Below are 15,027 nucleotides of genomic sequence, written 5' to 3' on the forward strand. Positions count from 1 at the left end.
GAAAAAAAGGTGCAATCTGGAACCTAAAAGGGTTCTTCGTCTGTCACCATACGAGAACCCTTTGAAGAACGATTTTTGGTTCCATGTAGAACCCTTTCCACAGAGGATTCTACATGGAACTTAGCCCAACCAGTCGCCAGATGGCGTTATGACAAACAACGTAAAATGAATAATAACGCCATGTGTCGGCCCGATGGGCTACATGGAACCCGAAAGGGTTCTACCTTGAACCTTGAACCTCCTACATAAAACTAAAATGGGTTCTCCTATGGGGACAGCCTAACAACCCCTTGTTTAAAAATAATCATAATCTAAGAGTGTAGCTGGTAGTTACTGTAGCTGGCAGCCAAATTCATAACAGCTGTAACGTTAATGTATTTCTAGTTGTTGAAAAATCCTGCCCTAACAACTAGCTACTACAACTTCCTTTCTACACCTACCCCTTACATGCGCTGAAACCATTGGTTGATTTCTAAATTGGAGCTGAGACCAGACAGGGTAGTCATCTGCTCTGACTACCGTGCTGCAGTGATGATCTTAAGGATGTATTGTAAGAGGTATCGCAGTGCTTGTACAGGGTGAGACAGAAGGGGGTATTTGTGATGGTGCCCTGGGTACCAGCTCATGTGGGAGTAGTGTCACATCTGCTCCTGCCACACCCCCTAGTTGTCATCCGGTGTCTCTTTGACCTGCAGCCACTCCTCTAGTACACTCCCCCCTTCTGTTTGTGTGTGATTGTGTGGCTGGAGACAGGTGTGCTGGAGCCAGAGCGGATCCTCACCAGCTGCAACCCGTTCCATAATCAAGACCTCTACAAATACTAAGTCCTGCCACTTCCACTGTGGCAGATTGTAATTGCTGTTCAGTCAGTCATGCAGCTAGCTATTTGTTATTATTTAAGATCCTGCTGTGCCTGTTTCCTTGCCTGATGCTGTTACTCACCATCACTCCCTTGGATTCCCTGCCAGACCTGTTTACCCTGTCCCTACCCAACTCACTCCAACCTCTGCCTCCATATCTGGTTTCCTACAACTCATCTGAGCTTCCCTGGATCTGCACTTCATCTCTCCCTGTGTTAAAATAAATATCTTGGTTCATTCATCCCTGTTCCCTGGTCTGAGTCTGCTCTTGGGTTCCCCTGTGCTGCTCATCCTAACAAGTAGTGAGGAGGTGGATGTTATCGCCAAGCAGGCTCTTAAACATCCTAATGCTGCGATGGAATTGTCCATCAGTAAAGCAGAAGCCAAGGAGTTGATTAAAAGGTTTTTTTTAAGTGGTTAAAAACAAATGGCAAGAGTTGTGGAAAAGGGAGGGAAATTGAAGACCCCTGTATAAGATCCAGGAAAACGTGGTGGCAGGGAAGTCACAAGGCTGAGACTGGGACACAAGTCGCAATAGCAAATTGTAATTGGTGGAAAAACATCTGACTGGGAGGTGTGATCATTGTCAGGGGGAGAGGGAGACAGTGGAACACATTATTTTTCAGTGCAAGCAATATGGGAGGGAAAGGGAGAAATTGTTATTAGAATTGAGTAATGGGGTTGAAGAGTTAATATGAAGTGAACTGCTGGGGAAATCTTCAGGGGATGTACAGTATTTATGTATTTGTTTCCTTTGGGAGATGAGAATATTGGGTAGGATTTAGACCTTCCCTGTCTCTGGTCCACACTCCAGTCCAGTTGGTGGCGGTAATGCACCTTAAAATTGGTTGCCAACCGCCATATAAAATACACAGAATAAGAAAAAGAAAAAGCAGAAGCAGAAGAAGAAGAAGAAACGAGTTCTAAATTCGACACGCACAGGGAAGTAAGTTACTCAACACAGACCTCGAAAACCTAACAAAATAATACCAGAATAGAACGTTACTGAAGAAAATACATTGGTAAGTATTAAATTGTACAAAACATGTGAACAAAGAGTCTTTGCATTTTATGTTTGTATTCAAGAAGTGTGCATGAAGGTGTCCCTTTGTTTCATTTAGAGACTGAATAATTGCTCATCTACCATGGCCTCTGAAAAATGTTTTGCGAAAGGTAAGAAAGACTTTCTAAAATATATTTGGCATGTGTTGTCATGGCTAGGCTATTCGTTGGAGCTAACTTTAGCTGTATTTTCTACCCTTCTCGTTGACTCATTGGTCATTCTACGAATAGAATGCCTTACTTTTGTCAAAAATGACTATTTATTAAAATAGTATATTCTGTCATAAAGAGCACATGTTCAACTTTGTCCCATCTCAAGGGGACAGAGTTGACGATTTCATATTTCAGGGGGAATGGAAGCTTTGTTCAATGATATTTTGCACAGTCATGACAACTGACCGTTTTTCTATGGGAACAATTGTAATAGGCCATCTACTTCTGGTTAAGGAGGGGCTGTTTACTTTACACGATATCTTGACGTATGACCTGATTTTGCCTGGCATTTTGCAAAGTCACCATGATCGCGATGTGCTTCCTGTTGCCAGGTACTCTTAGTTCTACAAAATTACTCTCACTGGATTATAGGGCTCTTGGTTCACAGTATCACTGCAAGGGCTTTAAACATTATATTCACAAGATCATGTAAATACACAACCATATCTGATGACAGCCAGGATCAAGTGGGAAAGAGTAGAACACACATCCCATGGCTAGGCCTATATGCTGAATTGCAATAGTAAGGGATCTGCAATAAACCAAATCTTAGATATTTATTGGGCTTAATGAGTGGACATGACTTCCTTTTATTAAACAGGAAGCGCTGCTCCTGGCCTGGTTGCCAAAGGTCAAATCAGGCTCTACAGTATGAGGTTCTGCCCCTTTGCCCACAGAACCAGACTAGTACTTCATGCCAAGGGGATCAAGTAAGTTGCTACCAGTACCAACAGAATTTTAAGGAGTTACTGTCATTTTACACAATAGCCTCCATCAATTTCACTAAGATAATATTAATAATAATCAAGTAACTTTTAATTTTGCCTTAGACATGACACTGTCAACATTAATTTGAAAGACAAACCTGAGTGGTTCCTTAAGAAGAACCCTCTTGGCCTGGTTCCAACATTGGAGACTTCGAGTGGTCAGGTGATCTACGAGTCACCAATCACCTGTGACTACCTGGATGAGGTTTACACAGACAAAAAGCTGCTCCCAGCTGATCCTTTTCAGAAGGCCCAACAGAAAATGATGCTGGAGAATTTCTCCAAGGTATGCTTAGCTCGCAATAAAATAATATTTTACACTCTGTAAAGGAAACCATGAAAGTATTCCCTTCACTTTTTCCACATTTTGTTACATTACAGCCTTATTGTAAAATTTCAGCACACTTTTTTCCCCTCATCAATCTACACACAATACCCCATAATGATAAAGCAAAAACAGGTTTTTGGAAGATTTTGCAAATGTATTAAACTGATATCACATTTATATAAATATTCAGACCCTTTACTCAGTACTTTGTTGAAGAACCTTTGGCAGTGATTACTCACTTGAGTCTTCTTGGCTATGATGCTACAAGCTTGGCACACCTGTATTTGGGGTGTTTCTCGCATTCTTCTCTGCAGATCCTCTCAAGCTCTGTCAGGTTGGATGGGGAGTGTCACTGCAAGGCTATTTTTAGATCTCTCCAGAGATGATCGATCTGGTTCAAGTCCGGGCTCTTGCTGGGCTGCTCAATTACGTTCAGAGGCTTGTCCCGAAGCCACTCCTACATTGTCTTGGCTGTGTGCTTAGGGCCGTTGTCCTGTTGGAAGGTGAACGTTTGCCCCAGTCTGAGGTCCAGAGCACTCTGGAGCAGGTTTTCATCAAGGATCTCTGTACTTTGCTCTGTTCATCTTTCCCTTGATCCTGACTAGTCTCCCAGTCCCTGGCGCTGAAAAAATAATCCCTGCAGCATGATGCTGCCACCATGCTTCACCGAAGGGATGGCGCCAGGTTTCCTCCACACGTGTCACTTGGCATTCAGGCCAATGAGTTTAATCTTGGTTTCATCAAACCAGAGAATCTTGTCTCATGAGCTCTACGTAAAATTCCTCTGACCTCGTGGCTTGGTTTTTGCTCTGACATGCGCTGTTGAATGTGGGACCTTATATAGACAGGTGTGCCTTTCCAAATCATGTCCAATCAATTGAATTTACCACAGGTGGACTCCCAAGTTGTAGAAACAATTTTCTAAAAACCTGTTTTCGCTTTGTTATTATGGGGTATTGTGTGTGTGTGTAGATTGTGGATTTATTTTGATACATTTTAGAATAATTCTGTAACGTAAAAAAATGTGGAAAAAGTCGAGGGTCTGAATACTTTACGAATGCACTGTATGTCTCCGTCACTTCACTACATAATGATAGCTTATTTTTTTTGTGCTTTGTCTTTTGCTTTTGAACTTATATATAGACCCAGATACTTTACCAACACTACAGTTTGGAGTGCAAATACATTTACCTTTATTCTAAATATATATTTGACAGGTAACACCATATTTCTACAAGATACCAATGGGGAAAAAAAATGGAGAAGACATTTCAGTGCTGGAAGGGGAGCTGAAAGAGAAATTTGTGAAATTGAATGAAGTAAGTCACTACAGACCAGGGTTTCCGTTATGATAATGTTGCACTGGCCATTTGATCGGCAGCATTTTAATTTACTGGACATTTGAAACGTGATGTGTGTCCTTACCGCACTCTTTGAAGACATTAGAATAACTGTCCACATTTACTTTTCCTCCTTGTCCTCAAGATGAACCCCAAATAACTAACCTATACATAGGCAGCGTGTGAGTTCCATGTTTGAGGAAGCAAATTTTCACTGTAAAAATTCCATTCATCATTGTAGTTGCAGACTTATGTAAAATAGCCTAATGTGATTAGTAGAGGCCTGGGCTATAGGCTATATCAGATGCGTTTTCATTGCACGGGGAAAATGCATTTCATGCCATTCTGCTACACTTCATATGACTGGAGACAGTAGCAGAATATTTTTTAATAAAACAAATTGCAGGGTAGCTTACTCTGCTGACACTGACAAACTGGAGGAAGGAATTGTTTTCTTAAGTGGCACTGACCCAACAATGATAGAGTGAATGTGCACACTCACTGGGGATAAGGCTGACGCTCTCCGCTGGTGCCAATAAGATAGGCCATGTGTCAAACGCATTCCACCAACGGCCAAGTGTCTGCGGGTTTCCTCTCCTCCCTTTACTTGATTGAGGAATTAAGGTCAAGAATTCGTAAGGAAATCCCCTCACCTGGTTGTCTAGGTCTTAATTGAAAGGAAAGACCCAAAACCATCAGACACTAAGCCCTCCATGGAATGAGTTTGACACCACTGCTATAGGTCTACTGTTGTTCGCTCAATTGGGTTGAGACTTTATAATTAAAATGACGTTTTCTTTCTCATTGTCTTCTCTTTACAGCAATAGCCATTTGCTTTCCTAACTGTGTTTTCCCGCAATTGAATTTTGAAATGTTGCGATATGCCTATTTGGGCCTCCTATTTTTCACTAACAGTCGCAACTCAACAATTATTTGGTATTCACTGTGTGCACACTGTCTAATTTGCGACCTGCCTTTCCTTCCGACTGTAGTCAATACGATTTTAAAACAATCCACAACTAGGCTAGGGGAAGCTAATGATTCTCTGTGGCCAAATCACACTTTAGTAGCCTATTTTTAATGATTTGTATTTATTTCTGTGTAGTTTGGAGTATGCTAATTAGGTTATATAATTTTGGAATAATTTTATAATAATCTTAATTCAATTTACTTAGGGAAAGCTTAGCTTCCCCTAGCCCTATGGACACACCGCCTAGGTCAATCTACTAAAATTGTACCTATTCTGTTGGTCAGCTTGTCAAGAAGGAAATTGCCCAAACTGACTCTGGAACAGATCACAAATTCACACAACCAGTAGTCCTAGGCTAGATGAAAAAAAAAAAATACAGTATGTCACGAGTACACCCCTCACATTTTTGTAAATATTTTAGTACATCTTTGTGACAACACTAAAGAAATGACACTTTGCTACAATGTAAAGTAGTGAGTGTACAGCTTGTATAAGTGTAAATTTGCTGTCCCCTCAAAATAACTCAACACACAGCCATTAATGTCTAAACCGATGGCAACAAAAGTGAGTACACCCCTAAGTGAAAATGTCCAAATTGTGTGGCCACCATCATTTTCCAACACTGCCTTAACCCTCTTGGACATGGAGTTCACCAGAGCTTCACAGGTTGCCACTGGAGTCCTCTTCCACTCCTCCATCTCCTCCATGACAACATCATGGAGCTGGTGGATGTTAGAGACCTAGCACTACTCCATCCTTCTGTTTGAGGATGCCCCACAGATGCTCAATAGGGTTTAGGTCTGGAGACATGCTTGGCCAGTCAATCACCTTTAACCTCAGCTTCTTTAGCAAGGCAATGGTCGTCTTGTAGGTGTGTTTGGGGTCGTTGGAATACTGTTGGAATACTGCCCTGCGGCCCAGTCTCTGAAGGGAGGGGATCATGCTCTGCTTCAGTGTGTCACAGTACATGTTGACATTCATGGTTCCCTCAATGAACTGTAGCTCCCCAGTGCCGGCAGCACTCATGCAGCCCCAGACCATGACACTCCCACCACCATGCTTGACTGTAGGCAAGACACACTTTTCTTTGTACTCTCACCTGGTTTCCACCACACACGCTTGACACCATCTGAACCAAATAAGTTTCTTGGTCTCATTAGACCACAGGACATGGTTCCAGTAATCCATGTCCTTAGTCTGCTTGTCTTCAGCAAACTGTTTGTGGACTATAGGAAAAGGAGGACTGAACAGGCCCCCATTAACATTGATGGGCTGTAGGGGAGCGGGTCAAGAGTTTAAGTCCGTGGTGTCCACATCACCAACAAACTATAATGGTCCAAACACACTGTTGTGTAGAGGGCATGACTACACCAAAGATTTGGCATGGGTCCTCAGAACCTCAAAAGTTATACAGTTGAACTATTGAGAGCATAATGATTGGGTGCACCACCGCCTGGTATGGCAACTGCTCGGCATCTAACCCTAAGGTGCTACAGAGGGTAATGTGTACAGCCCAGTACATCACTTGGTCCAAGCTTCCTGACATCCAGTACCTATATACTAGGTGGTGTCAGGGCAAGGCCCAAAAATGTGTCAGACTCCAGTCACCCAAGTCATAGACTGTTCTGTCTGCTATGGTACGGCAAGCGGTACCGGAGCGCCACGTCTAGGACCCAAAGGCTCCTTCAAATTGTGGAACTCCTGCACCTAAATATAAACAGTACCAGCACCCAAAATGATTACAGGTTCCTATTTCAGTCCAAGTCCAGCACTGATAAGTAATCAGCTCTGCCTATTTTATGACATTTCCACTGGATCAGAGAATGCCATTTTTTGCTTTCATGCTGAGGGGTTATCGAAAGGGAGAGATGTGTGCACGTCCTTACTCAACATTGACAGGAGCGCTCCAAACAAAAGACGATGACTAAATTTGACAACTCGTAAATGGAATGAAATAAACAAACTTTCTCACAAGTGTAGGATAGTTTGCAGAGTGTACAACCTATGTGTTCACTCAGACCATGAGAATGGGAAGACTGTAATAATAGTATTGAATGCGTTAAAATAATTACCATAGCCAAAGCAACAAACATTGCTGATGACAAATTATATGAATTAACGGTAAATGTAATGGTGAATTGATATAAACTAACAATCAAACGCAAACAATTCACACAATGAAGTTATGAATTTGACATCTACATTGGCCATGCAGCATTTACGGTGATATGGCCTCAGCAGAAGTCAGGTCATTCATACTTATTGCGCTTCATGGAGCAGTATAGAGCTGTTGTCAAGGAAGTGAGTTTGGGCGGTACATCCTGTGTAAACACAATCATGTCAATGCAGAGCTATACAGAGCCCTCCACATTCTACACAATTTGAGATGCGCATGGTGATGCGCTACAAAGCTCAATTTGGCCTCTGCATGCCTCTGGAGGCTCCGCAATTGCATCACATGGTGCCTCAAACCACATTTTCGGATCATGCTTAAGTTGGCTTTTAGTCTAGGCCTCCGCAATTAATTAGTTCACTGACATATATATTTGTTACTGCTCGACTAACACAATCTTGGTTGACCAACAGCTTAACGTCCAGTCGACTAATTGGGGTCAGCCCTAATATGTAGTAACATGTTCAGGTCTCAAACAATGATGTAGCTACATGTTTTCAAAATGCCCACTGCCTCCAGCTCATTGCGAAGTGGTGTGTGTGTGTGTGATGCACTTAAGCCTGCCTACTGTTGCCTAAGCATTTAAATGGCGAATTGGAAGCATGCTTCAATTACCAGTTGAGAAATAAAAAGCAGCTCTTTTTAATCATGGCCAAAAATATTTGTAAAATATGATTGCGTTTCAGAATTGTTGCACAATGATTGATTGGTTTTATTTTTTATATATATTTAACTAGGCAAGTCAGTTAAGAACAAATTCTTATTTTCAATGACGGCCTAGGAACAGTGGGTTAACTGACTGTTCAGGGGCAGAACGACAGATTTGTACCTTGTCAGCTCGGGGGTTTGAACTGGCAACCTTCCGGTTACTAGTCCAACGCTCTAACCACTAGGCTACCCTGCCTGCCGTCTTTGGCCAATGTAAAAGCTCTCTGACAGATTTTCCACCCAGCATCTGTCTGTATGCTGTGCGCGTGTGATAAATAAGATACATAAAGAATATAGACACACACACACAACAATTTAATTCTACTAAATTATGCAAGTGAAACCATGACTGGGAAAATGCATTTCCATCAATGCATTTTCTTCTCCCGGTTATCTGGTGGTAATTTTATTTATAGGCATTTTTTCTTCTTTTTTATACTGCCAAAAGCCGGCTACTACCAGCTAGCAGAAACCCTGCTAGATATAAACATTAACAATATATTACTAATGTTTTAGGGATTTACCTTGATTACATCCAGATTGAAATGTTTTGAAAGTTTATCAATTTATTCAATTTAAGTCAATTTATTATCTTAATAGTTTACAATAAGATGGCATTATTCATGTGTCTCTAAAATACTGAACTTTTTTTTTCAGGATCTTGTCAATAAGAAGTCCAAGTTCTTTGGTGGAAATGCAATCACAATGATCGATTACATGATGTGGCCGTGGTTTGAGAGGCTGGAGATCTTTGAGTTGAAGCAGTATGTATCCATTCTAAATTAAATAATCATTCTTTTCTTTCAATTTAAGGCATCTCAACCTTTGAAATCCATAGCTATGTGGGAGTTGTGGAACACTCTTGAGACCTAGGCACGTATTCCCAAAGCGTCTCAGAGAAGGAGTGCTAATCTAGGACCATGTCCTCCCTGTCCACATGATTTTATTCATTATGATTTTAAAAAATCCTAAATTGATCCTTACTCTGAGATGCTTTGTGACTGACTGCTGGCCCTAGTCTAAGAATAGCTGTCAACAAAGTCTTCCGCATTATTGCATCACTCTAATAGGGTTTATGAGATCGATTAGTCCTCCTCGTGCTTGTGAGATTTAGTTTGGTTCCCAACCAAAGTGCACTTTGAGTGACACGGACTCATTAGCCCCATTTCCAAAATGCAAATAAATGTCTCCTCTCTAATTTCCAGCTGTCTGGATGGTACCCCTGAGCTGAAGAAGTGGACAGAGCATATGTCCGAGGATCAAACTGTCAAAGCCACCATGTTCCCCACTGAGACCTACAAGGCATTTTACAAGACCTACGTAGACGGGAAACCCAATTATGACTATGGCCTGTAGATATGTGGCACTTAACCCTTGGCCGTCCAGTTACCGGATTTTTTAATTACTCTAAATGTTTATTCCTGCTCAGGTAATTAGGGAATTAGATGTACATGTCAATACAGTTGTGCATCTCATAGAAAACTTTTCTGAAAGGTTATTTCTGTCTACAAAGTCAAATATATTTTCTGTTTATTTTTCATATGGAACATGTATTGTCTGATTACCAGTGTTTTGAATGGACACAATACAATGTAGAATGATTATGTAGTTTGGAACAAGTGGTAGATCATAACAAATGTCGATGGAACTATTTGAATAATGTCTTATGGTTGATTTCGATTATGCATTGTCCACACACAGCGCTTTTTTTTTTTTACATGTAAACTATATGAATATCTTTATGTAATAAAGACTGCACAACTAGAGTCTGATATTTTTATATTGGTGTCCTGAAATCTGGAAGTTAAATTGTTTTTTTGATAGTCATCTCCATTATTTTCTTTTCACCACTAGTCCTGACATAAACCTATACTATACTTGGACAGGTCTGTGAATAGAGGGTGGAGTACTACCGTGGAATAACATAGTTGCTTTGTGGAATTACGATTGACACTGTCTTGCCTGTCAAGTAGCTAAATCTCAACGCAAGTAATTAAGCCAATCATACAAATTGACAAGAATGCCTTCAAGATTTATGAATAAACACTGTGTTAAAATAGGCAAGTTACAATATGTTTATATTTTAATGTTTAAGGACTCTTGGAAGATGAGGACTAAAATATCAAAATAAAATAAGTACCTATACAACTTAATTTAAACAAATTACATATTGTTGTATACAAATTATATTTTAATGTGTATTCCACTCATCCATTTCAAACCATGAATTTCAATTTGCCAAAGACTAAACAGAGGGGATTGCCACTGCCTGTTCACCCCGCTATCATCCAGAAGGTGAGGTCAGTACAGGCTATCGTGTAAAATTGCAAGATTATGTTATAGTGCTTGAAAGATTATATAATCTTTGTATTGCATTAGAATGGTTGTTTTATTCGACAGAATAGAATAGAATGGGCCTCTATGAGATAGCACTGACAGGAGATTTACGATGTCTTTGGCCAATAAAGCCTAAAGAGCATTCCGGATAGTAAGGTAATGTTTTGGTACTATGAAGTACCAAGAATGAGATTAGAACCTCGTCTTAGAGACCAAACTGAACAATAATTTATTGTGAATGCTATCTGGCTATGGGATACTCCTCTCAAGTAAAAGTCTTTCTTTGTGAACAGTTCCGATTATCTGTGGTTTGTCATGTCGACTGGGGGGTGGATCTTTGCTATAAAAGATCTCAGTTGCCATTATGTTGACCACTCTCAACTTTTCATTAGAGTTACTGAAATGTTGAAAGTCAAATGCTATTGCAAAAGCTTAAAATAATTAAAGACAAAGTTTAAGTATAACTCTGACTTGTGGGTGGTTTATAACTCCTCATTTAGTAATACAGGAAATTACCACGACAAGGCGCATCAAAGCTGGGACCGAGACTGAAAAACAGCTTCTATCTCAAGGCCATCAGGCTGTTAAACAGCCATCACTAGCATATTAGAGGCTGCTGCCTATAGGCAAAGACTAGAAATCACTGTCACTTTAAGGAATGGATCACTAGTAATTTTAATAATGTTTAGATATCGAGCATTACTCATCTCATATGTATATACTGTATTCTATACTATTCTATGGTATCTTAGTCACTTAATCATGTTTACAAATCTTGCTTTGCTCATCTATGTACAGTGGCTTGCGAAAGTATTCACCCCCCTTGGCATTTTCCTATTTTGTTGCCTTACAACCTGGAATTAAAATATATTTTTTTGGGGGGGGGGGTGTATCATTTGATTTATACAACATGCCTATCACTTTCAAGATGCAAAATATTGTTTTATTTGAAACAAACAAGAAATAAGACAAAAAAACAGAACTATTCACCCCCCCCCCAAAGTAAATACTTTGTAGAGCGACCTTTTGCCGCAATGACAGCTGCAAGTCTCTTGGGGTATGTCTCTATAAGCTTGGCGCATCAAACAACTGGGATGTTTGCCCATTCTTCAAGGCAAAACTGCTCCAGCTCCTTCAAGTTGGATAGCTTCCACTGGTGTACAGCAATCTTTAAGTCATACCACAGATTCTCAATTGGATTGAGGTCTGGGCTTTGACTAGGCCATTCCAAGACATTTAAACCACTCAAGTGTTGCTTTAGCAGTATGCTTAGGGTTATTGTCCTGCTAGAAGGTGAACCTCTGTCCCAGTCTCAAATCTCTGAAGACTGAAACAGGTTTCCCTCCAGAATTTCCCTGTATTTAGCGCTATCCATCATTCCTTCAATTCTGACCAGTTTCCCAGTCCCTGCCGATGAAAAACATCCCCTCGGCATGATGCTGCCACCACCTTGCTTCACTGGGGATGGTGTTCCCTGGGTGATGAGAGGGGTTGGGTTTGCACCAGACAGAGCGTTTTCCTTGATGGCCAAAAAGCTAAATTTTATTCTCATCTGACCAGAGTACCTTCTTCCATATGTTTGGGTATTCTCCCACGTGCCTTTTGGCTAACACCAAATGTGTTTGCTTATTTTTTTCTTTAAGCAATGGCTTTTTTCTGGACACTCTTCTGTAAAGCCCAGCTCTGTGGAGTGTACAGCTTAAAGTGGTCCAATGGACAGATATTCCAATCTCTGCTGTGGAGCTTTGCAGCTCCTTCAGGGTTATCTTTGGTCTCTTTGTTGTCTCTCTGATTAATGCCCTCCTTGCCTGGCCCTCTCTTGGTAGGTTTGTTGTGGTGCCATATTCTTTCATTTTTTAAATAATGGATTTAATGGTGCTCCGTGGGATGTTCAAAGTTTCTAATATTTTTTTATAACCAAACCCTGATCTGTACTTTTCCACAACATTGTCCCTGACCTGTTTGGTCAGAGACTGAAAAACAGCTTTTATCTCAAGGTCATCAGATTGTCAAACAGCCTTCACTACATCAGAGAGGCTGCTGCCTACATACAGACTTAAAATCATTGGCCACTTTAATAAGTTGATCTCTAGTCACTTTAATAACATTTAACATTTACATTTAAGTCATTTAGCAGACGCTCTTATCCAGAGCGACTTACAAATTGGTGCATTCACCTTATGACATCCAGTGGAACAGCGACTTTACAATAGTGCATCTAAATCTTTTAAGGGGGGTGAAAGGATTACTTTATCCTATCCTAGGTATTCCTTAAAGAGGTGGGGTTTCAGGTGTCTCCGGAAGGTGGTGATTGACTCCGCTGTCCTGGCGTCGTGAGGGAGTGTGTTCCACCATTGGGGAGCCAATAATGCAATAATGCAACTTTAATAATGTTTACATGTCTTGCATTACTCATCCCATATGTATATACTGTATTTTCATACCTATTGCATACCATACCATATCTATTGCATCTTGTCTATGCCGTTCGGTCATCGCTCATCCATATATTTATATGTATATATTCTTATTCCATCCCTTAGATATGTGTGTATTAGGTAGTTGTTGTGGAATTGTTAGATTTCTTTTTAGATATTACTGCACTGTCGGAACTAGAAGTACAAGCATTTCGCTACACTCACAATAACATCTTCTAACCATGTGTATGTGACCAATAACATTTTATCTGATCTGAAGTGTATTCAAACTCGTACTTGTGAAAAATCTGTCCCCACGCTTTTGTCAAAGAGATCAGGAACCATGTCATGACCTGGTCCCTGGCCATAGAAGGCGTGTTCTTGGAGCACAGAAGGTCGTACGTGATGTGGTCAGCTATGGGCTTTTCATTTTTGCCATGCAGCAAGCATAGCATGTTTTCACCCAGGTTGGCAGAGCCACAGAGACAGCCGTCCTCATTCTACCCAATCCATGTCACCTTGACCTGCCACAGCCCTGCATGTCCAGGGGCACATCACTAGTGGGGCTGCACCACAGCTGGAAGGAGTACACCTCCGGGGGGGTGATAAGGACAATGAGAACCCACATCAGGGGCTTGCTCACCCTCCACGACTCAAAAATGCTCCCAACGCCCAAAGACCCCACCTCCATGTCAGCCTACCTGTCACACAAACTTCTCAGGGACTTCAGCAGGTCTTCAGTGAAGCCCTCAACAAATTCCTGCAATCTCCAGTTCTCATGGGCCGAGGTGTGGATTGATCTCTCACAGAAGCTGATTAGGACTCCCATATCGAGCATGAGGGTCTTGGAATTGATGGATCCACCCTCAACAAACCCATCCTCATCATCAGCGTAGTGGTTTCCATGTCTGCCAGATGTCTGCCTGTCGACACACCATGTCTGCCTGCCAACACACCTCGATAGAGAAGATGACCAGTGAGATGGCGCTCCAGAAGTGGCAGTCGTAGCCATCCTTCGAGCCAGGGTCCTGCTGCTCCTCCTACAGCCACACTTGCTCCAGCTCAAGCCTCTCCTCATGTGGGCCAGCAGCACATCATCCTGCTCTGGGAGAGTGGTCATCTCCTGGTGGAACAGCAGCGGGTGGTTCAAGATGGCCGCTGCCACCCCCACAAACACCCGCACTATGGCCCCCTGCATCCTGGCTCCCGAGTCCTCAGGGAAGAGATAAAACCACAGCGTCACCTCTCACGCCAACATCTCATGGACTCTGACAATGCCTCAGCCCAACACCTGAAGAACAATTAGATTAAAAATATGTTATGAAATGTCATTGCAACTTTTATATTGGATATCATAGCCCTTCAGCTTGAGAGCTCTTTTAGGTCTTCAAACAAGTTGCTGTTGAGTATTGATTTTGTGTCATTTTTGCTGTGCATTGCAAGGTGATTCAGTAGAATAATGAAACACAACCATGCGTTAACTCTGTGAACCTTCTTGAGGTAGCAGTCTGCCCCTCTAAATATAAAGAGAGCCGAGTGACTCACTGTTGACACAATATTGAACTGTGGACCCTGGAAGGAAATAAGATAACCTTTTGAAAATGTGTTTTTGAGGGAATGCAACCTTTTTCGATAACCAAACATAGCACTGATTGCATTATATCTGTCAAGAATTTGCCTCCAGTAAATGATTCAAGGAAAAGCCTTACAAACTGATTTGGCAAATGCCCAATTCATTTTTACTTAGTGTCAATGATAGTCAAAGATAATCACTATTGTAGTGGGGTATTAGGTCAGATTAGGTCAGATGATGTATCCTGAAAGGGATAAATAGCTGCACAGTTCATGTAAC

General features: G+C 41.3%; 1 protein-coding gene and 1 pseudogene across 2 annotated transcripts; one reads left to right on the plus strand and one right to left on the minus strand.

The window, feature by feature from the left end:
• Window positions 1–1,720: 1,720 nt before the first annotated feature.
• Window positions 1,721–10,187, plus strand: LOC118400180 (glutathione S-transferase omega-1-like). 2 transcript variants are annotated; one of them, XM_035796759.2, is made up of 7 exons: window positions 1,721–1,882; window positions 1,982–2,033; window positions 2,737–2,845; window positions 2,966–3,188; window positions 4,448–4,549; window positions 9,079–9,185; window positions 9,627–10,187. In XM_035796759.2, exons 2-7 carry the CDS (start codon window positions 2,006–2,008, stop codon window positions 9,775–9,777), a joined length of 720 nt encoding a protein of 239 aa, XP_035652652.1. In that variant the 5' UTR covers window positions 1,721–1,882; window positions 1,982–2,005; the 3' UTR covers window positions 9,778–10,187. The 2 variants fall into 2 exon arrangements, with proteins under 2 accessions (XP_035652652.1, XP_035652661.1); XM_035796768.2 differs by having other exon boundaries at window positions 1,745–1,882; window positions 1,961–2,033.
• Window positions 10,188–13,017: 2,830 nt separating this feature from the next.
• On the minus strand, window positions 13,018–14,586 carry LOC118361751 (inositol 1,4,5-trisphosphate receptor-interacting protein-like; annotated as a pseudogene).
• Window positions 14,587–15,027: the final 441 nt, after the last annotated feature.

This window comes from Oncorhynchus keta, chromosome 2, assembly GCF_023373465.1.
Source record: "Oncorhynchus keta strain PuntledgeMale-10-30-2019 chromosome 2, Oket_V2, whole genome shotgun sequence".
NCBI lineage: Eukaryota > Metazoa > Chordata > Actinopteri > Salmoniformes > Salmonidae > Oncorhynchus > Oncorhynchus keta.

Coding starts and splice junctions, on each gene's coding strand:
- LOC118400180 (XM_035796759.2), top strand. CDS start 2,006: ATGGCCTCTGAAAAATGTTTTGCGAAAG. Junction 4,550..9,078: donor AATTTGTGAAATTGAATGAA/GTAAGTCACTAC, acceptor TTTTTTTTTCAG/GATCTTGTCAATAAGAAGTC. Junction 9,186..9,626: donor GAGATCTTTGAGTTGAAGCA/GTATGTATCCAT, acceptor TCTAATTTCCAG/CTGTCTGGATGGTACCCCTG.